Source organism: Branchiostoma lanceolatum, chromosome 17 (genome assembly GCF_035083965.1).
Source record: "Branchiostoma lanceolatum isolate klBraLanc5 chromosome 17, klBraLanc5.hap2, whole genome shotgun sequence".
In the NCBI taxonomy this organism is placed as follows: domain Eukaryota; kingdom Metazoa; phylum Chordata; class Leptocardii; order Amphioxiformes; family Branchiostomatidae; genus Branchiostoma; species Branchiostoma lanceolatum.
Window position 1 is genome coordinate 4,352,384 of NC_089738.1, and position 23,201 is coordinate 4,375,584.

General features: G+C 40.4%; 1 protein-coding gene across 2 annotated transcripts in view; it reads right to left on the reverse strand.

The window, feature by feature from the left end:
* Nucleotides 1-1,566: 1,566 nt before the first annotated feature.
* LOC136422700 (unconventional myosin-XVI-like) overlaps nt 1,567-23,201 on the reverse strand; it is a 36,055-nt gene continuing 14,420 nt past the window's right edge. Inside the window, exons 16-36 of one of the 2 annotated variants that reach the window (XM_066410536.1) lie at nt 22,937-23,054; nt 22,476-22,547; nt 21,849-21,984; nt 21,079-21,223; nt 20,674-20,754; nt 20,223-20,258; nt 19,418-19,588; nt 16,799-16,874; nt 16,247-16,407; nt 15,436-15,507; nt 12,854-12,978; nt 11,937-12,017; nt 11,542-11,644; nt 10,873-10,969; nt 9,283-9,875; nt 7,488-8,565; nt 6,986-7,129; nt 6,397-6,582; nt 5,669-5,757; nt 4,983-5,081; nt 1,567-3,784 (exon numbers count right to left, since the gene is read on the reverse strand). In XM_066410536.1, the coding sequence (XP_066266633.1) occupies nt 3,590-3,784; nt 4,983-5,081; nt 5,669-5,757; nt 6,397-6,582; nt 6,986-7,129; nt 7,488-8,565; nt 9,283-9,875; nt 10,873-10,969; nt 11,542-11,644; nt 11,937-12,017; nt 12,854-12,978; nt 15,436-15,507; nt 16,247-16,407; nt 16,799-16,874; nt 19,418-19,588; nt 20,223-20,258; nt 20,674-20,754; nt 21,079-21,223; nt 21,849-21,984; nt 22,476-22,547; nt 22,937-23,054 (3,858 nt within the window). In that variant the 3' untranslated portion in view covers nt 1,567-3,589. The remainder of the gene's footprint in view (nt 3,785-4,982; nt 5,082-5,668; nt 5,758-6,396; nt 6,583-6,985; nt 7,130-7,487; nt 8,566-9,282; nt 9,876-10,872; nt 10,970-11,541; nt 11,645-11,936; nt 12,018-12,853; nt 12,979-15,435; nt 15,508-16,246; nt 16,408-16,798; nt 16,875-19,417; nt 19,589-20,222; nt 20,259-20,673; nt 20,755-21,078; nt 21,224-21,848; nt 21,985-22,475; nt 22,548-22,936; nt 23,055-23,201) is intronic. The other variant, XM_066410537.1, reaches the window with a different exon arrangement.

Genomic DNA, 23,201 nt, shown 5'->3' on the forward strand with positions numbered 1-23,201 from the left:
ATTCCAATCTCTACTAGTAGAGATTGGAATCGGGATCCGAATATTGGGATTCCAATCTCTACTAGGAAAATTCCAGATTCTACTAGTAGAGATTGGAATTCTACCTGGACAATCTCCTATTACATGTATAATAGGATAAATTTGGATTGTATCAGAATGTTTTCGAAAATAGTCATTTCACACCTAAACTTTCAGCATAGGTAAGCCTACATTCACCATTACTATTTTAGGTGGATCACTTTATGTTTTAGATATCTAATAAACCTTCTGTCAAAACACATTTTAACCATGGGGATAGCCGTCTAGTCCAACTTTAGTGAATTGCTATTTGTAAATGCCACTGAAATGCCAATCAGAGACATTTGCATACGGCCATTATGAGTTAGTGACTCAATATATGCTCAACCAGTTTTTCCAGTTCGTTAGTGACTCGGTATAAGAGCTAATTCACCCCTGCCAAGCCAGTTCCAAAGTTGATGTCAAAGTTATCAGATATCTAAAACATTAAGTGATTCGCCTTAAATATTAATCGTGAATGTAGGCTTGGCTATTGTGAAATTTTAGGTGTGAAATAATTCAGTCTATTTTTCCAAACATTTTGATGCAATCCGAATTTCTCCTATTACTAATAGTATTAGAATTGGAGATTGTCCTCGTAGAATTCTCCTAGTAGAGATTGGAATCCCAATATTTAGATCCCGATTCCAATCTCTACTAGTAGAGATTGGAATTCCAATCTCTACTAGTAGAATCCAGAACTCTACTAGAAGTAGAGATTGGAATTCCAGTCTCTATTAGTTGAGATTAGAATTCCAATCTCTACTAGTAGAGTTCCGGACTCTACTGGATTCCAATCTCTACTGTGACATATATATATATATATATATATCAATATGGATACAAGTTATACAGTCAAGGCTGGTCTCAGAAACCACCCAAGGGACTGAGCAAAAGTGATTGCTGAGGACAGGTGGTTGGTTGGATGATTGTTCCATGTAAATTTTATATAACGTTATGGTACGGATCCGATGTACTTCACTTCATATGACGGCAGTAATTATCAGATTAACACAAAATCAGCCCATTTTTACTTGTATTCCTACTGTTTTTTTACGCCATTGTTTCAGACTGAGTTGGACACACCTGTCTGTGACGCACAAGTTATCCTCCTCTTAATGACTGAAGGGCTGTTGAAATGTACCACTCTGTAACTAACTCTTACGGTTACATGCGGTCAACTACGTGTTTCATACAAGCGCCTCTGTCCTGCATGGGCGAAGAGAACGTTGTACCTTTCCGGGAGCGACGATAAATAATCAACGTGGAAACAAGATACATCATTATGTCTGATTGACACAAATTCTTTCCAATTTTACTTGTATTTCTAGTTTAAAGTTGTTGCCATATTGGTTCAGGGTGGCTGTGACAAGTCACGCGCAAGTTAATAATATCCTTCTGTTAATGCCTGAAGGGCTGATTAAATGTACCACTCTGTAACTAGCTCTTACGGTCACATGAGGTAAACTATACGTTTCCTCGTACTGCAAAGTACAAAACTGCACAAGGTTGAGCAAGGCAATACCAGTTTAATATGTAAGTTCTCCAATTTGACATTTAATTTTTCTCTGATACAAGAAAATAAGAAATATTACAAAATGCTTAAAATATTCTGGTGTCAACAGATGAAGATAGCCCTTGTCTTCCATTAGCTTATGTTCAATATTCATAGTTTGAAATGTTGACCAGTCTCATAATATGTTGACTCTGTGACTCCTGTGGTGGCATTTTGGTCGGTTAAGAATGTCTGTTTTCTTTTAAATTCCAAATCATATTTCACATGTATGCTCTCTATATTTCCTGCAAAAATTCAAGAACCAAGGTATCAAATTGATGTGGCCCACATAAAATCATGAAAATGTACTAAATATATATACCGAAATTCTTGAATAGCTGTATCCTTTCCAAATGATACAAACACATCATATATAAATACATACACACTGTGGACAATGTCATGTTACTTTAGACTCAAAAGATTTTAATTTCTTGAATAAATAGACTGTCTGTGTAAGTTGGAATTCCTTTAAAAATTGCCTGACAATATTCGTCAAAGAAGATCATTTGCAGTGGCACATTAATCATATCTCAGAATGTATAAAAAGATTTTGAAGAAAACGATAATGACGAGAAATGTCAAAAGTTGTACATCATTATCACAGGAGACCTCTATATTATAACAATATGTATGTCAACAATACCACCATTATTACCAGCTATACTTGTATTGCTTTGAGTTATATACATGGAATTGTAAGAGGCAAGATTTTGGTCTTTATAATTACAATGAAAAGCACTTATCCATAAGTAAGGGGGGTATTAATTCCAACTTTGTAAGATATGCATTTAAAAATATGGAGATGGTCTATCTAAGCACAAAAATCACAAACATTGGGAAATCATTGGATTCCAACCCCCCTGTACATACCCCTTGAAGTTTGTACATGTTGTAATGGGACTAGTCCATTTTTGCAATGGGGGTGATTTGGGAATAGCCTTTACCTGTGTGGAGAATAGATTTGGGGTTCAGATATTCACTGCAATGTCTTCTGACCTCAAAGTACTTACACTTTAAGGCATCAATTATGTTTGCTAGCATACCCTTATACTAGTTTAGTACATAGTCATAGTACAAACTTCAGGGGGTATGTACAGGGGGTTAAAATTGAAAGAATTACAAAATGTTTGCATTTTCATATTCAGATAGACTGTCCCCATATTTCTAGGTGCGTATTTCAGCAAAAACTGCACTTTTGCGAAATAGTACCTCCCCCTAGCATAAGTCATGTATAAAGTGAGGACCTTCACAGACCTTAACTATTGCCCTGCAAATGTCTGTTGAAACCAATACAAAGTTGTGTGCATAGATGGGTTGTAGCAAGGGCTGGGTTAAAAAACAACACATAAAGTTCTTCTTTTTAGGGGGCAAATGGGCATATTTCTCCCTTCTGTATTGTGAAGAATTCTGCTGTTGGTGAAACCACTTTTTATCATGATACAATATATTTTGTTACCTATAAATTATTACTTTTCTGTTATAAAGTACACAATACATTCTTTTGTACATAAGCCCTTGTTATTAGAATCATACAATTTGTCTGACATTAGTCCTGTACAATATTCATCTTGTTTTATCTTAGTCTCCAGGCAGATGAGCGGTTATTTCGAAGCCTTAGAAATTCTATCATAATGGCTCTATCTACATTGTAATGGTGTGCACTTTCTTGGAGATACCCTCCAACTAGTGTGCATCATGTGTAGATCCACCAAATACCAACACAAGAAGCCCTGCTCGATTAATCTACTTGGAGGTTATTTCTATCTACTACTGTAAATGCAGAAATGTTTGCAGTGGTTTTATGTTCACGGTTTCCACGGTCAATTCTTCACAGCGGACTTAAAACCACCGCGAAAAGCTGTTCCATTGTGTGACTATTGTTATAACAGGAACTCAAAACTGCCGCGAACACTCTATTTTCTCCCTACCGCGAATTTAAATCCCCGCAAACATTTCTGTATTTACAGTATTTATCTAGAGTGCTGTTCTCTCTGGTTCTACTTCCTCCCTTGGTGGTTCCGGCGGTTTGGTCTCCTGATCTTTGTCCTCAGGTTCCTTTGATTTCTCCATTTTCTTCTTGACAAGATTTCTCTTCCATGTGGGCATGGATGCCAACTTCTTCTTCTTCTCATCCTCCTTTCTTTTTACTTCGTCTTCTTCTGTTCTCACCTGGAAGGGAAATGAAGCAAAGTTAATGACTACAGAGTTGTAACACATCAATCACTATAAACGTCAAGCAGACGATGTACTGTAAACTCCTTTATGTCATACCTGAGCCGCGAAAATGTTCGATACGGGTGTTCCGCATCGTGTGATAATTTTCTGTATCACACGGGGTTCTAGACTTGCTTTGCATGGGCTTCCATAGAACAATTCGAATTCAATGTATTTCGAGCGCGCTGGTTGCGCAGCTGTCAAAAATTCGATTATGGATTCGGAGGTTGGAATCAATGTTGTTATATTTTTTTGTTTGAGGACACGAAACTCTCAGCTTAAGGCGCATTTCGCATTGAATTGTGCGTTTCCTCAGGTGGTAAGACACAAATAAAATACAACACGGGGTATTCTGCATCACTCTCTATCCCAGCCCTCCCACAGGTCGGATCGCCCTCCGGCCTACAGCCGATCCTACCCGCGGTCGGGCTGGTACCTCCGGTGATACGGAATACCCCATGTTGTATTCTATATCTATGTCATATCTGGGCCGTGATAACGTTCCATACGGGTGTTCCAGACCGAGTTGTATTTTGGGTTATCACACTCGCCAGTCTGGCTTCTATATTTGCATCACACAGGATTCTATACTTTTGTGCGTGTGTTCATGCTGTGCGTGTGTGTGCATTTCAGTTTGCAATATCATAGGTAAAATTGTGAGTTAAAGCGTGAGGTAATCATTTCAGGGTAGAGAGGTTACCACAAAAACTGCAAAGTACATAAAACCAACGCAAATATTTCAGGATTTACTGTAGTTATGTGCAGTGCGTGTCGTCTAGTGATTAGTGAGCCTGCCTCCGAACCTGAAGCTTGGGAGTTTGAATCCCAGCTTTTGTTACTCACTTGACTTGTGTGCTACTAAGTAAGGGTTGCAGTCTTTCTAACGGGACATTAAGCCAAGGTGCGCTGTTCATTGCACTTGCCAAAAAGAGCTTGGAGAATTTTGGATGGTATAAGAAACCTGTGTATACTGTACACATTGTCTCTCATTCATTCACAAACATTGCAAGATTAGCTATTCGATGGGCTAAACTGGTTTGAGATCAGTTTCACTTTTTAACCTTTAGCACTCTGAAATAGCCAATTCCCTATCGGTTACAGAGTTAGGCAGCAGGGAGAAGATTAACACACTGTCAGATGAACATGGCCTGACCTCCTGTTGTTTCTGCTGTTTTTCCTGCAGTAGTTTTCTCTTCCAGTCTGGCACGTTGGCCCACTTATCTTCAACCTCCTTCTGTTGCTCTAAAGTCTCCTGAAAAATAGTTGCAAACTGTTTTAACGGTAGATAAAAAAACCCTTCATTTTGACCAACTTAATATAACTTTGACTCAGTTATAAGCTCCCAAAACTGTACTTAATTTCCTACTACCAAAATTCAGTAGATGCAGTTCCCAATGTGAGTTACGATTTTGCCTAGAAAAGATAGAAGGAGTAGCACATTCTGTATAGCCTTGGTTCCATTTGATTAACTCAATAAAGTAACTCGAAGCAAGTATAGGAACCCCAGTAGTCATTCAGATGTCACCAAGGCTACCTCACATAAGAGACAGACAGATAGCGACAAGGACAACAAAGTTTATTGCAGATTCATGCCCCATTGTGGCTAAATTCAGAAGGGTTGATAACTTAATGATACAAAGAGAAAAGTAGGAAAACTATTCTGTAAAGTACAAATGTAATGCTTTATTTATAATCTATAATTCACATGCTTCTTCTCTCTTCCAAAAACATATGCAGAGGTATTTATAGAGTTTTCTCATTATATCGTAGTTTAAGATAATAAAACACTGGAAGCTACTACAACTTATGAGCAGTGAGGAAAAAAAACACACTTCTTACCATGACTTGCTTGTTCCTTTTCTCATACAGAGCTTTCTTCCATGTAGGCAGATCCTCTGGAATGTCCACAACCTTCAGGTTGGAAGGATCTAAAGATGGAAGTCAATGAAACAGGTCCACAGTTATACATAATGTACTTCTCACTTTATACAAATTGATGTAGATCAAGGTTATTCTAACATCTGTCAGGGAAGAATCTTTATGAAAAAATGAATAATCATAACACAATTATCAAATTTTTCAAATCTAAGCCCATGTTTTACGACACAAAGAATGTGTTCCACAATAATTTAATAAAAAATGTGGAAAATATTTTAAAAATAGCTTGGATTTTGATAAATATTTCTCAGCTAAATTGTATATATACCCTTTCAGGCTGTGTTATATGAAATAACAGCATACTGTACACGAAACAATAATTTTTTCTTGCCGAATCATCATATTTGTATCTGCTCAATAGTCCTGGGAAGCAAGTCTTCTGTATCTGTATCTACATGTATATAGCCGGTACAACCGCCATTAGGCGTAACACACCAGCTTCGCAGGCACGTGGCGCGACAGCAGCTGGTTATATTACACTGAACGGTCTGTTACACCTAGTTTTTGCATATTTTACTGCAACCGTTCTTTAAAGCTACTTAGTGAAGATGCTCCTACAGTACTTCATTACAACAAGTTCCCCTCTACTATGGTTCTCGGAAAATACGAATCAAAGTCTTTATTCTTACCAAACTCTTCATCCAGCTTCAGTTTTGGCTTTGGAGGGGCAGGTGGAGGTTTCTTCACCACCCCTTCAGTTGCAAAAGGTAGACTCTTCCCCTGGTTCAACTCTGCACTCCCCGGGATGTGACCATTGGGCTGTTGGGGGGGAACTCTAGGTGCTGCCGGGTCGACAACGATGGTCGCTCCTGGAACTGAAGAAGAAAAATATGGGGGACGTTGGGTTAGAGATCTGTTTGGACATATCATTTCAGGGTAGCGAACTCAAGTACCCTGGCGGAATAATGTTAGTAGATATTATGTCAAAAATTGCAAAAAAATATCATTCAGCAAATGGATATTGATGTCATAGATTGCAAAAGTCAATTCTAAAATCAAAGGAGAAGATGCGAAAGAACTAAATGAAAATTAAAAATCTATCATTTCTGTGTTAAGTCATTTGTTCAACTCTCCTGAAGGCAACTTTTTTTGCCAAACTTTTATTTTTTTGTATGCATTTATCATCAATTGTGGGATTCCAAAATGATGTCATCCATCTAATCATATCAACATGGCCTGACTTAAAATACAAAATGGCCTGTGAGAATCTGAACTGACCGGGAGGCTGGACCGTCCTGGTGCCTGACTTCCTCTGAACCACCTTAGCCTGGATCTCGGCCAGCAGTGCATCGTGGGAGTCAGATGAACTGGTGGAGGAACTTCGTCTGGAGTTCTTACTCCCCGTTTCTGAACTCACATCAGCTGAGAAGATTCAACATGATTAATTGGTTAGCCACAGTCAAAAACTGAATCTTACCCAGGTGCAAGATTAACATAAACAAATTAAAATATACTAGTCTAGTGATAGACAATATCACAATAGAGATCATCCACACATACACACACACATGCAAAAACACACACACACACACACACACACACACACACACACACACACACACACACACACACTCCCTGACACATACACACTCACTCACACACACACACACATACACACACACTCAGGCACACAAACACAGTCACATACACACACAGACACACAAACACAAGCACACGATTCCCCCTGTCAGTGAATAGAATTTTTCAAATTACAATGTACCTTCAGTTTTCTTCAGCTTGGCATTAGCGATGGCAGCCAGCAGTCCACCACCACCACTAGTACTCTCAGTACCCACAGGAGGCACAGGGGGTGGGGGTGGTGCTGGCGTAGCATGGCCTGCTCCTGGGGGTGGGGGAGGTGGCAATCTTCGGCCTACACCAGGGGGCGGGGGAGGCACCTGCTGAAGACCTCCAGGGGGTGGGGGAGGCATCCTGGTGGGAGCAGCCTCTTGACTTCTTCCTGGGGGAGGAGGGGGCAAGAAGTCTGGTGGAGGGGGAGGGGGGTGGTTTGCGCCAGGGGATGATGATATTTCAGCATGAGATGATGGGACAGAAGGCTGCTTTGTCCTGGGGGATTCTGGGACTGATACTGGCCGGAGGGAAATGGGCCTGTTTGACATCACACTGGGTATGCTCTCCTCATGGACGTTCTGAGTGATGATGAGGGATACGGGTCGGCTAGTTTTCCTGACTTTGTCGGGTACTCGAGGTGCGGGGCCAGGGGGTGGGGGCGGCACCCCACGGGGTGGGGAAGGTAGACTAGACAGCTCTGAAGCCGACTGTGCGCTCCTAAGAGGGAAGACATGAGGAGGATTCTTCGTCCTCGGAATGTCGGTCATGCGCCACTTTTTCTTGTCGGGCACAGGAGGGGGGAGGGGGGCGGGCTCCTTCGGCGGCGGAGGGATGCTCTGTTCATTGGGGACAACGTCAGGTGGGTTACTGGCAACTCTGGGCTTTTGAACCTCCTTTGGGGACCGAACCTCTTCAGAAGGAATGCTGTGTGGAGGTTGGGAGTCACTGGAGGGGCTCTTCTTTTTAATATCCGATGCATGACTCGGAGAAACAGGACCTGGTGTGTCCACGTCAGCTAAGTACGTGCTTAGGCGAGTTTCCGGACTCCTCTTGGGTGGGGCAGGGGGAGGCTTACTCGACGACCTTGTGACATTTTTAGTTCTTGCAGAGTTGTTTTCCTGGTTGGATGTTGAAGAGGGAGGGACTGTAGAAACACTGTGCTGTTGGTGGATGTGCTGTACATGTTGGTGCCACTGCTCTTTCCAGTCTTCCTGTTCTTGCTGTGTCTGTGAGGAAAAATCAACAACAAATGTAAATGATACGTCAGGGCTACTAAATGGAGCCTGAAAAAAAAAAACCTAAAAAAATAACAACTAAAAAACTATAAAAGAAAACTAAAAACAAACTCTAGAAAAAAAAACTCTACAAAAAATACACCGTAAAAAACAAATTGTAGTCAACAGAAACATTTTCTTTACTCATTTTACTAAGAGCAGTCCTCTTTTTGACCTCACATCCTTGTGTTATTTCTATTTTTGTTATTTCTTTTTACATTCTTCTACACCATTTTATACACTCACCATTTTCCACCATCCCCAAACGGTGCTTTGTTTACATTCAGTTTGTTCTCTTGCTTTGTCAGATTCTGATTTATCTCTAAGAAACTGTTCTTTTTCTTTCTATTCTTTAGAGCAAGTTCTTTTCCTCCAATCTATTCTATGCACTTTCCTAATTCTATTTGTTCAGTTTCCTACATAAAGGCAAGGAAGACATTGCGTTTTGCAGTACATGTGTATTTACACCTATACAATGTAATTGTACAACGTTATCGTGAAATTATATTTGCTAACCAAGACTTGGTAACAATTATACATTAGTCACCTATCATGATTAGGAATTGACAAAGACAGTCAATGAACATAAGAATGACATCAACAGTTATGTCCAAAAGCCAATTTTCAGTTCTGGCTCCGAGGGGTTTTATGATAAAAACATGATTGTACCTTGCTAGCTGTTTTCTGGTTTGGTTGTGTAGCTGTGTCTGATGGTGGAAGGAAGACATCTTCCGGTGGCTCAGGCAGGGAATTCTCGGCATCTAAGAACTCCTCTGGAGGAGGAGGCAGATCCATGGAATTAACCATGTCCATGGAATCCACTGGAGGTGGTGGAGGCATGTAGTCATCATCCACTGCATCATCGCTATCAGAGGTTGGAGGAGGAAAATCACTAGACTTCCCCTTCTGAAGGGGTGGGGGGGAGGGGGGCAGGAGTGACGACAACATTGCCAAGGCGATTCTAGGCGTGGGAGGGGGGTACATGGCCCGTATGGACCCTTCCTTGATGATATCTGGGTCTGGTAGTTTGGCGTCACCAATATTTGTCGGGACTGAGTTTGTGTTTCCCACATTACGGGCCACAACGCTCTTACGGGCACTGTTGCGTAGAGAGTCTATGGAAGAGAGCCGCAAAATGTCGTTGTGCACCTGGGAACCATAGTCCTCGACAGACTGGAGGAACTTGGAGACGTATTTCTGCTGGGTCTGTTTGGTGCTCAGTAGCGATCTGTAGTCCCTTCTGGCAAGGTAACCACGCCCAACTGAAAACAAAAAACAACAACAGAATAAATCAATGCAAGAACAGGACTAAAAAAATCAGTCAGAGAAGAGGATCTCCATGTATACATGTAAGTCCAAGAGAGAAAGATTTATTCATCTATTCGTTTCATCTTGAGACACCTGTGTGTCCCAAACAGCTTATGATGATAGCATATTTCCTTTGCGGCTCAGTATATTATATATACACTGTCAGACAATAATCACAAAGCGTGTTACAGTTTGGCAGTAGCACAACAACAATGGGTACAAATAAAATCTGGTGCGTCAAAGTCAACAATCAAAGTCCATAAATCAAAGTCTAATCCGTCCTAGGTCAACACACAATATACATGTAGGTCAGTGGAGGTCAGAGGTTATGTAGGTGTATTGAAGCGTCTCAGGGCTGCTTTAAACTGTGGTAGGGTAGATATTTTTAGTGCCTTATGTCTGCTGGTAGTGTATTGTTGCATAGAACGTCCTGAGTTTGGTGCAGATTTGGTCAATGTGTGGATAAAGGGAGGAAAGTGTGAACTTGATACAATAAAATGTGGCCAATAATAACAATGATGATCTTCATTATTATTGCACTTTCTTGCACACATGGACTAAATGCAGTAGCTATACTATCACCAAAAAGGTAAAATATACGATGTAATTCCCTGTACGCTTGTTCTCCTTTAAATGTACACATTTTGTAACTTCCGTTACTGTTTGAAGTAAGACGTTCCTGACACTAAGGTATGCCACATATAAGATGCCAAACTGTCATTTTTAAAAGCCAGAAAAATTTTAAGTCATCATAAAAACGACAGTTTGGCACCTTATATATGTGCCGTATCCTAATATCAGGAACGTCTTACTTCAAACAGTAACGGAAGTTACAAAATGAGTCATTTAAATGAGAACGAGCGTGTAGCATTCCTAGTGAACAATGGGATAATCAAAACAACTTAACTTAAGCTATGATACCACTAAGTTAAACAACTTATATACACCCACCTTTCTGACAGATAACCACCTTCTCCTGAAGGTTAGCAGTGATAGATGCCAGCTGCTCAGGGTGCCAGTACCTCAGGAACACCTTAGTACGACCCAGCTGGGGGGGAGTGCAATGATCAAGTTTATAAACCAGTCAACATAGAAATTGAAAGTGGTATGTAATTTATTGGCATAATATATCAAGATTACATTCTTTTTAGGGTTGTTTGTTTGAACCCAAGTTGATGGAAGGTGATCAAATGCCATCAAATGTTATCATAAGAATTTGAAAAATGTCTGCAATTTCTTGTTTGTTGACAAAGCCACATTACTGAGAAGTTTTAGATGGAACTATGTCTTTAATCTTTTGTTTGTGCAAAAAAGTGTGGTATTAAAAAAATCTTTTTGGAGTAAGGGAGAATGAATTTTTAGGTGTTTTGGAAGGCGATAGCCTTAGAGACCTTAAATTTCACTATAATTATAAATTTGGAGAGAATGAACGAAAGTGATGGTTTGCTTTTTATTCAAACATCCAGTCCTATAACACCTGTACAGTCTTGCAGTCAACTAGATATATATGACATTAGTAGGCTGAATTGCTCTGTTGACAATACAATACAATAGACTCTAGGATGATACAGAGAGACCCCCCCCCCCCCCATCACATGCCACAGATGTTCCCAGCCTCACCTGATACTGCTGCAGCTTACAGTACTTCAGCACCTGTTTGCACCTGCTGACAGCTGCCTCCTCACTGTCAGGTGCCACTGCACACATGGTCAGGGCAGGGTATCTGCAGGAAGTACATTCAGTAACATGTCATCTTTGAGTTTGAGTTGTTTTTGCTTTTCAGGTGTTCAGCTACAGTATATTGAGATTTGTTTTAATAAGTTAAATACATTGTTGTACAGTAAGTTATAATCTTTGCTTTTACACAATTGTCCGACTAACATTACATTGTATAAAAAGAGGCACCCATGGTCAGCATATTTCTAGATAGCATGACGATCCAAGTTATCAATATGACAAAACTGAATGCAATATTCATGTTAGCATAATCATAAATATTGAGAAAATTTGCATACCTGTCAAGAAAGTCCTGAAAAGACAGTCTGATAGGAAAGCCCAGCTTTCTTATACGCACGGTCTCCAAGACTCCTGTGTATCTGTTGAGATACAGTGTAGTAAACAAGAAAAAAAGTTACACAAACTTGATATTATAAAATAAGATTAAATTTTAACAGCTGATTATAGGTGAGCACACAGATCTTTACAAAATTCAATCTATAGTTGAATGTAGCAATATCAAAAATTTGAAGTTACATACAAAAAATGTAGTTATCAAACACACAGACTGATGCTTTAACCAGAGTCATTCAATAGCAGGGGGCGACCGAAATTCCTTTTTTGGGAATAGGTACACTGGTGCACCTATCTTAATGATTTAGGTGCACAGTAATAATACTGGGTGCACAACATAAAATAAAGTGAAATGTCAGCCAAACATACCTTTAAACCCTTCTGTTTTTCTTAAGAACTTCAATCTGAAATTCTATAGCTGAGTTCAAAATTTTAAACAAGAAACGAAGTACAACAAACTTAAGGCTATATTACTTTTTATGAAAGTTAAAATCCAAGAATATCATGAATACTAGTGTACAATATTACCTCTACCCTACAGCCTACAAAAATATCTAGGTGCACTGGTCCACCCAAAATCAAAAATCAGATGCACAGCTCCAATTTCAGGTGCACGAAGGTGCATAATATGCAACAAGTATTTCGAGCTCTGAATAGAGTTTGATAACCAACCAACTCAACCTAATAGTATCATCTACATCTACATAGGTGCTGCCCCCAAATAACCCCTTCAGGGGCATAGTAGGGGGGGAGTTGAGGTCCCGGGCTAAGGCGGGCAGGCCTCCAGCCTGGCACGGAATGAATGTATGTAGTATGTAGACTTTTAGTCTAAAAATAGTCTAAAGCAGTACTATTTGCAGACCTTAGTTGTGTGAGGACATAGCCTGGGTCTAGACTGTCAGGCTGCTTCCCTGTGTTGGGCTTGATACAGCGAACAAAGTGAGGCCTGGCTGCCGACATCTTGGCTATTAACTCCGATAACGAGTTCTGGGCAAATACATCGGGAAAAGACAGTTGATGTAAAATTCAAGACCTAACAAGAGCTACACACCAACGAAAGATCGTGATCATAGCTTTTCCAGAACATGAGGATGTCAAAACCGGAAGTTCTGCTGTTGAACCAAAGAAAGCTGGTAGGGGGATAAAAATCTAATCGCTTTTTACTTTTAACAACCCCTACCAACAAACCAAATATCATCAAGATCCATCTACGACTTCTTGAGTTATGTAATGCTGTCCACAAAGAAACAGACACACGCATCCAAAAAGATGTACATTTGAATAATGTAACTTCATGTAATATATTGTATTGTACAACTCCAATCAATGGTAGTGGATGGATGGATGGATGGATGGAAAAATTCTGATAAGTGTAACTTTCTCTTGTCACTAACAAACTATATTAAGGCCAAACCAATTTAATTTCTTGGTTAACAGATTTTTTAACGGAGGACATGATTAAAACAGAAGGCTGGGGTGAAAAGTTGCACCTGGCCCTGTTCACTCCCTGAAACTGTATGCACCAAAGTACAAACTTTCCTCTGAGATTCTGTTTTCGTGTTGATTTTCCAATCTAGCATTTAAAAAAAAATTCTGTTAATCAAGAAATTAAACTGGTGTGGCCTAATTATGAATTGCAATGAATTCTAAATCAAAGAGCTGTTTCTCAATTCGTCTTACATTTTCGCAGATGACTAATGGGGAGACTAAAGGGATTGCGCCTGCGCCCAGACCGCACGATGAGAGACTCCAAGTAAAAAACATGGTTTAAACCGTTGAAAATTCTTTTTGGTGGGATTTTTTGTGAAATCTGGGCAATATAGGATAGGCTGTGGTAGGATAGACTCTGTATTTGCTGAATTAGTTGAAATAAATGGTCTTTCTCTACCTTGTGGGGTTTAGCACCCCCCTGATATAGTGGGATGGTCTTCAACTGGGTGTTTGAAGCCTGTAGGGCCTATCCAAGGGCTCTGATTAGGGGGGGTTATCTGGAGAATAGCCGTATAGAATTTGTCAGGGATGAATCTGATGACAGTTGACATAGCTGGTTAGTATTTGAGGGTAAGTTATTGTAGTCTGATGTTTTGATTCCTGAGATAATGACACCTTCTTTTTCTTAACTTCCCCATAGGGCTACATGCATTACTGCCATTTATTGTATCCCTTTAGTCTCCCCTATAGGAAATTCACATAGGATAGAGGCAGACCATTTTGGTCCATTTCATGGGGTTTTAGCCTTAGACCTGTTACCTAAGCAATGGTCAGACCTCATTTGGCTCATTTTTATTAATAAATTATCCCATTTTTGTTATTTTTAGCCATTTTTCTGAGTTTTTAACCCCGCCTCCAATCAGTGCCTGGCTGCAGCTAGGCTATGTGTACAAAGGATGGGATTTGAGTATTCTAAAGGTGAATTGAAAGGGGGGGGGGGGGTCCCTAATGGTGAGGGGGGTCTCATACCAGGTGAATATTGTGTTTTGACCTTGTCAAACTCTTTTTCTATGCTCTATGCCTTGTTTATAGCTGCTTTTTGTGATGGTTTCTACACACTTGTCTTGCTTTTAGGCCTGTCAGGGCCCCTGTATTGACTTTTGTTGTACCTCAAAAGGAAATTCAGGTGCCTACTATAGGGAAAAAAGTCCCCCCTGTACTGGGGTGACCAAATTCTAACTTTATTTACCTGTTTCTGACAATTTTCCACCTATAATGGGTAACTTGGCCATTCCTAGCCTAACTTAGCAGAGCAGCCCTGACACCTGTTAGGTCATCAACTCCCAGGGGACTGTTTTTGGTCTGAGGTCTTTGATACTCAGGATTCTAACTCACAACCCTACCCCGCATTGTGTGATATGATTGACAGCTGTCAATTCTGAAATTGATTTCTCTAATAGGGGAGACTAAAGGGATTGCGCCTGCGCCCAGACCGCACGATGAGAGACTCCAAGTAAAAAACATGGTTTAAACCGTTGAAAATTCTTTTTGGTGGGATTTTTTGTGAAATCTGGGCAATATAGGATAGGCTGTGGTAGGATAGACTCTGTATTTGCTGAATTAGTTGAAATAAATGGTCTTTCTCTACCTTGTGGGGTTTAGCACCCCCCTGATATAGTGGGATGGTCTTCAACTGGGTGTTTGAAGCCTGTAGGGCCTATCCAAGGGCTCTGATTAGGGGGGGTTATCTGGAGAATAGCCGTATAGAATTTGTCAGGGATGAATCTGATGACAGTTGACATAGCTGGTTAGTATTTGAGGGTAAGTTATTGTAGTCTGATGTTTTGATTCCTGAGATAATGACACCTTCTTTTTCTTAACTTCCCCATAGGGCTACATGCATTACTGCCATTTATTGTATCCCTTTAGTCTCCCCTAATAAGTAGATATACAGCACTAGCTATTGCAGTTCACTCAGAAACTGCTAGAGGGCACAACTGCATGGCAGATTACCTTGAAGTGAAAGGCAACTGTGGCTGGTCCCTTCCTTTCACTGCTCAGGGCAGCAGACACCGGTTGGTGCATCTGTAGGCAACGGCGGCAACAAAATGAAAGCAAATCTTCTATTTTGTCTCGCCAAAATGCATTTTTCACTGCTAGAGTAAGGTTTCATACAACTGATGGCAAAAGAACTGACCAGACCAGAAATTTTGTGTGTGTTCATTCTTCACAATGACAATGTGATCAGAGAATTCAAAGCAAATGAGATGTTTAGTGCACAATGCATACTCATGAAAAAAAATGAATTTGATTCCTTCCAAAGCAGCTCATCAAGTCGCATTGCATATTTTTCAAACCTAAAATTGGATAGCACATCTTGTGTGTAAGACCTATGAAAATATCAACACATACTTTTTCTGATCAATAACCTTAATTTCTATACGTAAGTGCACCTATATCTATCGAAATTCTGGTAACTGGTAATATAAAACATGTAGGGAATAGTTACTTTTGAACTCATGCCAAAATGCAAACACCTCTCTAAAACAGGTAACTCAATGGACTCGCAGCACCTAGGCAACCTCGCTGCAACCGAGCGATTTGACAGAGCGCTCAACCAATTTCATGGACAAAAAACTAGTCATTAATTATGCTTTCAGTGTTTTGTTGTCTTTTTAGCCATACTTGTACATTTTGCATGATGCTCCCATGATAAAGTCAACAAAAATCCAATTTAGGATGTAGCAAGATCGCCAACGTGCCGCAGTGAGATACCCACTTTAGCTTAGCATTGAAAGGTGCTTACAGCCCCCGCAGGTTTTACCTTTGACTGGTGCACGGAGCTCCTCTTCCTGAAGAAGGAGAATGGTGATTGGTTGGGTTTGATGACTCGTCTGGACTGCATTTGGCGTGCGCTGGGCGCGAGAGAACCTGTCCTCGTCATACGACTCTGGAACATCTCACGAATCAACAGACTACTGCTCGCTGCAGGGGAGGGTACACTATTGGTCAGCGGGTGGGTACAAGTCAAGGGGATGGTACAGTAATGCTCAACAAGTGGTGTGTCAAGAGTGTCATATATATTCTTAGACTAGTGCTTTAATCTATCTACCAGAAAGAAATTGCAATTTAAACACATACTTCAAAATTTATGTTATTTTTGGCTTTGCACTATACATGATGAAACAAATGTACAATCATGAATATCATAATTTAAACATATCACCTGAACAAAAAGCTCTAAACAAGGCTTAAAAGGGAAACTAAATTTGATTCAGAATCTGTTGAAATGCAAAAAATAGAAATTATTTTAATGCTGTAATGTATGATTTTGCAAGACTTGTATTCAAATGATGCATCATTTTGGACAACTTACTCTTTAAAATCAAGAGCACAGAATTGGGAAGGGTGTCTCTGTTCTTTTCCAAGAATCCATTCACATCATAGGTCACCTTAAAGGGGGAAAAAAGGTCTTAACATAAGAAAGTAATACACACAAAAAAACATGATAATGATTGTTAACCTCGTCTTGTCAGCAAAAGAAAGTCATTGATCAGAAATAATGTAAAAAGAAACTCTTTTGCAAAAGTAGTTACATCAGAGATTTGGTACCACAAAAAAATGACCAAATCATCACGAAGTGCTAAAAAGCATGATAAAAAACTAGCTGAAACATGAAGCACTTGAAATACACAAGTCATGTTCAAAATGTAATCCTTTGTTCACAGAACTTTTTTCTCAGATTCACTCAATAGTTCAAACGGCACCATGTTTTATCTTTAACCCTAATATGTCCTGCTGGATTTTCAGATCAAAATAAACCCCCATTGCTGAAGTGCCCACTGGCAGACACCTTTGAAACAAAGGGTACTAGTTTGATATTGCTCGTTTTTAGTTACTTCGCTTTACAACAACTGCACGGGTACAACATACGCATTCTAGAAATACCCTCAACCCGACAATGGTTTGGGCTAGCATACAGAACAAGCATGTGCAAACCGACAATAGACCCCTTTCCAAATACCGCGGCCATTTTGAATCTAGTGCGAGCGCGCGTGGTTCGAGCGCGGGAAAGCGCGGGAAAAGTACACACCCGGTAAGTCCGAGCCAGAGGTAATGGCGTCCTCAATAGAAAGCAGCGTTGAGTCATCTTCGGCGGAGAGATGTTCTCCTCCTCGGTGAAATCCATCGATATATTTGCATGGCACAAGTAGATGATATTGTTGTGGACACTTGGACTCGATATCGGCCAGTAAAATTGTGAATTTCTGCTACTTTTCCACAGTTCCTACTGGGATGTTGAGCGCGCGCTACAGTTATAGAATGCTAATATGTTTACACCGCGTGCTTGTAGTTTCCCTAGTAATGTTAGCTTAAGTCGAGAAAAATCCCACAAAAACACTTTTCGGGCTGGGATCCTTATAGCTACGTTTAGGTATGAATATACCTCTTGAGCCTTTTGGCTGTCGTGACAATGCCAACATCATCTTGAAATTACGTTAGTTTGAGGGAGGGGCGTGTTTTCTGTGCAGCGTTACATCGACTTCGCTCAGCAATATCTTATATTCCCGCCAAATGAAATCCTGCAAAACGTTAAAATATAGGCTTGAGTTCAATGTCCTTTTGGGTACAAATTTGGCAGCATTCCGGCGGCTTTTTGACGATCTTTTAGGATGCCAAGAATTTAGTCTTGAGGACTCCAAGTAGTAGTGAAGGTGTGTTTTCCACTGTATCTGACGTTTCTTTAAATCATTTTGCGCGGCAATATTTCAGATATCTGTTGCCCGGATGGAACCCGAAAAACGTTAAATAGTATTGACTTGAGGACTGAAGGACCTCATGCCGATATTTTTCCTTTTCTTGTGGGGTTTCATCCTGTGGAAATCTAAAATATTTCCGCGAAAAGTGATGTAATGAAACACGCCCCCTGCTTTCACTCACGAACTTCATCAAGCTAATCTTGGCACTAAAATATTGTCAAAGTCAAAAGAGCCACCGAAGTTCCGTCAAATTTCTACTCGCAAAGCCCTCAAGCCCATATTTTCACGTTTCTGTAATATCATCCGACGGAAATTAAGATATTACGGCGCAAAGTGAAAACACTCCATCTTCACTCACGTACTTTAGGTTTTGATATTTCAGAAAACTCGTCAAAAGAAGCCGCCGAAATTCTGCTAAATTCCTCTCCAAACTGACCTTAAGCTCAAGCCTACATTTTCACGTCTTTTTTTGTTGGATTGCATTCAGCGGAAATGTCAAATATCGCCATGCAGAGAGATGTAACAAGAAAGAAAGGAAAAGCTAGACAGAAAAGAAAGAAAGGCTAGACAGAACACACGACCCCCTCTCAACGCGCGTTTTCCCAGGCGAAGTTGGCATCGTCCAAAATTACGGTCACGACCGGTAAAATTCTGTATATTTCTATCTAAGTAGCTATAAGGATCCCAGCCCGAAAAGTGTATGTTTTGTGGGATCTTTCTCGACTTATTAAATAAGCTAACATTACTAGCCTAAGGGAAACTACAAGCACGCGGTGTAAACATATTAGCATTCTATAACTGTAGCGCGCACTCAACATCCCGGCAGGAACTGTGGAAAAGTAGCAGAAATTCACAATTTTACTGGCCGATATCGAGTCCAAGTGTCCACAGCAATATCATCTACTTGTGCCATGCAAACATATCGATGGATTTCACCGAGGAGGAGAACATCTCTCCGCCGAAGATGACTCAATGCTGCTTTCTATTTAAGACGCCATTACCGCTGGCTCGGACTTACCGGGTGTGTACTTTTCCCGCGCTTTCCCGTGCTCGAACCACGCGCGCTCGCGCTAGATTCAAAATGGCCGCGGTATTTGGAAAGGGGTCTATTGTTGGGCTCAGCAGGACTAACTAATGGCAAGCCAGCTTTTTTTCTACAATAAAAGTTTTTCCTTCAAACTTGACTTAGACTTAGTTCTTGACTTTGACTGTGAGATTGCCTGAATGTGGCCTACCCTGCCGGCGTAGTGAGTGATAGAGAAACTGGCCCCAGCGTCCCTGGGTACGATGTAGACGTCCGGGGCTGTCTGTCCGGCTGTGCGGTGCAGTTTGGTGGCCAGGGAGAAGTCCGTAGCCTTGGGGAAATGGCTCTCCTCATCTAACACTGACAGGATACCAGTCGGTTTCTAGGTTGAAGAGGAAAAAGATCAACTTAAAAAAACTTTTCCAGATACATTCATTTGTGAATATACTTTGGTGCAATTACCAAGTGGGTACAGTGCTTGTTTTCCAATTTGGACTATTTTTAAAGTCACACCAGTCGAACCTCAGACTGAGGGCAAAGCATGCCGCTTTTTCGTTAGCTTGTAGTGCAAAGCGGTTTTGCTATAGCTTGCATATTTAGCCACCCATACCGAGTTATCCCTACTCTTCTCAATAAGCGTGTTGGGTTTACGTGCAGAGGTTTGACGCTTGAGGCTTATGACTGAAGCTCCCTTATACACAGGGTCACAGCAAAGAATTAAAAAAATTATGGTAAATATTGCTTTCTCTGTTTAGCCAACAGCGCTTACGAGATATTGTTTTAAATATACACCAAGATTCAAAGATTGTCAAAAACAATCATCCAACAAACTGTCCACACAAAGCACAACAAAAATTGAATAAACACAAAAATTGGCTCTTGTGTTAAGTGGAAGCACTGTTAGTTAAAGCCCATTTAGTCTTCAAACACCATTTACTTCCTTCATCACAGCATCAAACAAGCATCACCAAACTCCAAGCAAAACCACAAACTCAGAAGAAAATGATTTCTGATACCCATCGCTTAATCACGACAGTGTCCTCATCCCATGTCTGCAAAAGGAAATGTTGATTTTACAGATTTCAATCTATATCTTATCATTGATGCACATTATGTATGTGGAGGTTCTTTCTGTCAGTTACATGTAGTAAACAATCATCTACTCCAGGGCTGTCTCCAGGACCCGTTCTTCCGCCCCAGGACAGAAATTTGCTTCTTGGGACGGAAAAAAATTAAACCCTTTCATCACAGAAATATCAATTTCATGAGATAAAACAGATGAAAATGTATTTTTTTAAGCTTAAACTGACAGATTCAACAATGAAAATTAAAAAATCGGCTCCCAAACGATGAGTGGGCTGGAAAAAAAAATTTAAAGCTGTAGACAGCCCTGATCTAGCCCAAATCAACATGACAAAAATAAATATATAGTCACACTTTTATATGATGGACAAGTAGGTTTCTAACCTGGAGGAAGAGGTCCACAGTTGGTTTGTTGTCCACAAAACGTACCAGCTCCATGGTGACACCTTCTGTTTGGTAGGCTTCCTGTAAAATGTTAATTAAGCAAATAAGGTCTACAAATTCAAATCCCACATTGACTGCAGGGTGCTCCAAAAAGACCGTAGTCTGCTTGCATTTTTCATCAATGGTATCCTAAATTGTGAACATTGTAATTTTCATATCAGTATACTCGGTACACCAAGAGCAAAGCATGTCCAAATGGCTTGCGCCTTTCCAATTGAATTGACCGGTGTTAAGTGATAAGTATTGGATCAGTGGACAGTTTGTAAAAAAGTAGGAAACCTTTGATTCATATGTTATCTTAGAAATCTTTGTTTGTTTGTTTGTTTGTTTGTAAACTTAACATACCTGCTCCTGCTGGAAGACATGTTTGTTGAAGAAGTTCTGCAGTTGTTCGTTGGCTAAGTTGATGCACAGCTGCTCAAAGCTGTTCCTGGAGAAATCCTCGAACCCAAAGATGTCCAGAACCCCAACCTCCAGGGTGTCTTCTGGGCTGTAAATACACAAACCACAACAGGTGGTTGATACTGGTCTTTGTGTCATACCTGGGACAGGATAACGTACGATACTGGTGTTCCGGACCTTGTGATAACTTAGGTTTTCTCACAGGGTTACTTTTATCACACTGTGAGGCTCCCATTAAATGGTTCGAATGCACTTTGTGCATGCTGCTGTTGAAATCTTGAATACCAGATTTGGACATTGGAATTGAAGTTGTTACAATCTTTTGTTCGAGGACACCAAATTTTCTCAACTTCTGGCACATTGGGATGTGTTTTTTTTTGTGTGGGTATGACAGGAATAAAAAACAACATCCCGCATTACCCTCATTCCCTGCCCTCCTGCGGGTAGGATCAAAATTGTTGCCTTCGTGCAGGAAGGTTTTGCTAAATACGTCCAAGGAGGTGTGAGATCATCGAACTCGGACTTGTTTTGCGTACGTATGCATGCAAGACTGGAACTACTTTCTTCTCCATCCCCGAACAGATGACATGCAAACTTAACCTTCTCTCTGCTGCCTAACTCTGTAACCAAGAGGGAATTGGGTGCCAAAGTGCTACTTCAGTGTACTAAAGGTTAAATCATGACTTCACAGGCAAGGGTAAGACAGTTCCTACCTATCTTCCAGGGGTTGCAGTAGGTGGTTGATCCCATTGACCACCCAGCCAAATAGTCTGGCATACAGGGCCTTGGCCAGGGCATCTCTACAGTCCCCTGCATGGTACACGTCCCTCTGACGTCTGATAGCCTCGCCTGTCAAATGTACATTGTGTATAAGTCAGAACAAAACAAGTCTGTAAAATGTAAACTCATCTACTTTCAAGTTTGTTTTATTTCGCTATAGTAAGGAAAAGGTATCTTTTTTGTGGAGTTTTAGATTCAAAGTCAAAACAATTCTGTTGTACAGTAATACATTAGAAATGCATATTCGTGGTGTCATGGATTTGTGGTGCTCACTAGTACTGTAATAAAAAAATACAAATCAAATCAAACCACCACAAAAGTTTCCAGATTTATCATACTTGTACTGCCTGCAATAATCTGTACAAAAATTAGCACTTGAGATTAAATTATGAAACAGGGATGTTTACACATAATTTCACTCTACTTTATTGTAGTTGTAGCAACATTTGCAAAATGGCAATGCCGTAAACACCAAAGTGTATCAGCACAAACTGTGCAAATTCTTAAATTTGTGTCCAAAATGAAAACGCTAAGACATGGCTGTCAGCTCTTGTATGTACCTCTGGTGACTGTGATCTCTGATGTCAGGGCGGAGTCCAGTTCTTCTGATGGCACTTGGATCATCTCGGAAACTGAACAAAAACAAAGTGAAACTCAATAATGTTGACAAAATTTCTGTAGGGATTCATAAAATAACAGGCTTCATGAAAATTGCATTTTTATATGATAGAGTTGTACAATACATAATCTGTATAGCACGGTATAACAGCCCTTTGGTGTAACACACCAACTTTGCAGGCACGTGGCGCGGAAGCAGCTGGTTATACATGTATTACATTGAACGACCTGTCACACCTAACCTTTGCACATCTATAGCCGCAAGCAAATACCTAAAGCTATCTAATGAGGATGCCCCTATACTGACAGAACTTGGTGGCAAGAAGTTCCACTCTACGATAGCTCTAAGGGAAAAAAAACTATCATATAGTCAAAAATAAGGCAAGGCCCCCTAGGCCCCTACCCTTGTTGAGCACGTCCATGTTGATGATTTGTGCGACATCATTGTTTGCAGAGGTAATAAACTGAATGTCTCCGATGTGCAGAACAGCAGATAGACATGTCAGTAAGTTGTCCTCATCCTAAAAAAAACACAAGAATTTTGTTGGCTTCTCGTCATCTGAAAAAAATCACTCTCAGTACCAAATATTTCAGTAATTCTGTACAATGTTTGAGTCGAAAATACATTTTTTCACTGTAAAACATTGGGTAAGTAATGGTGTACATAC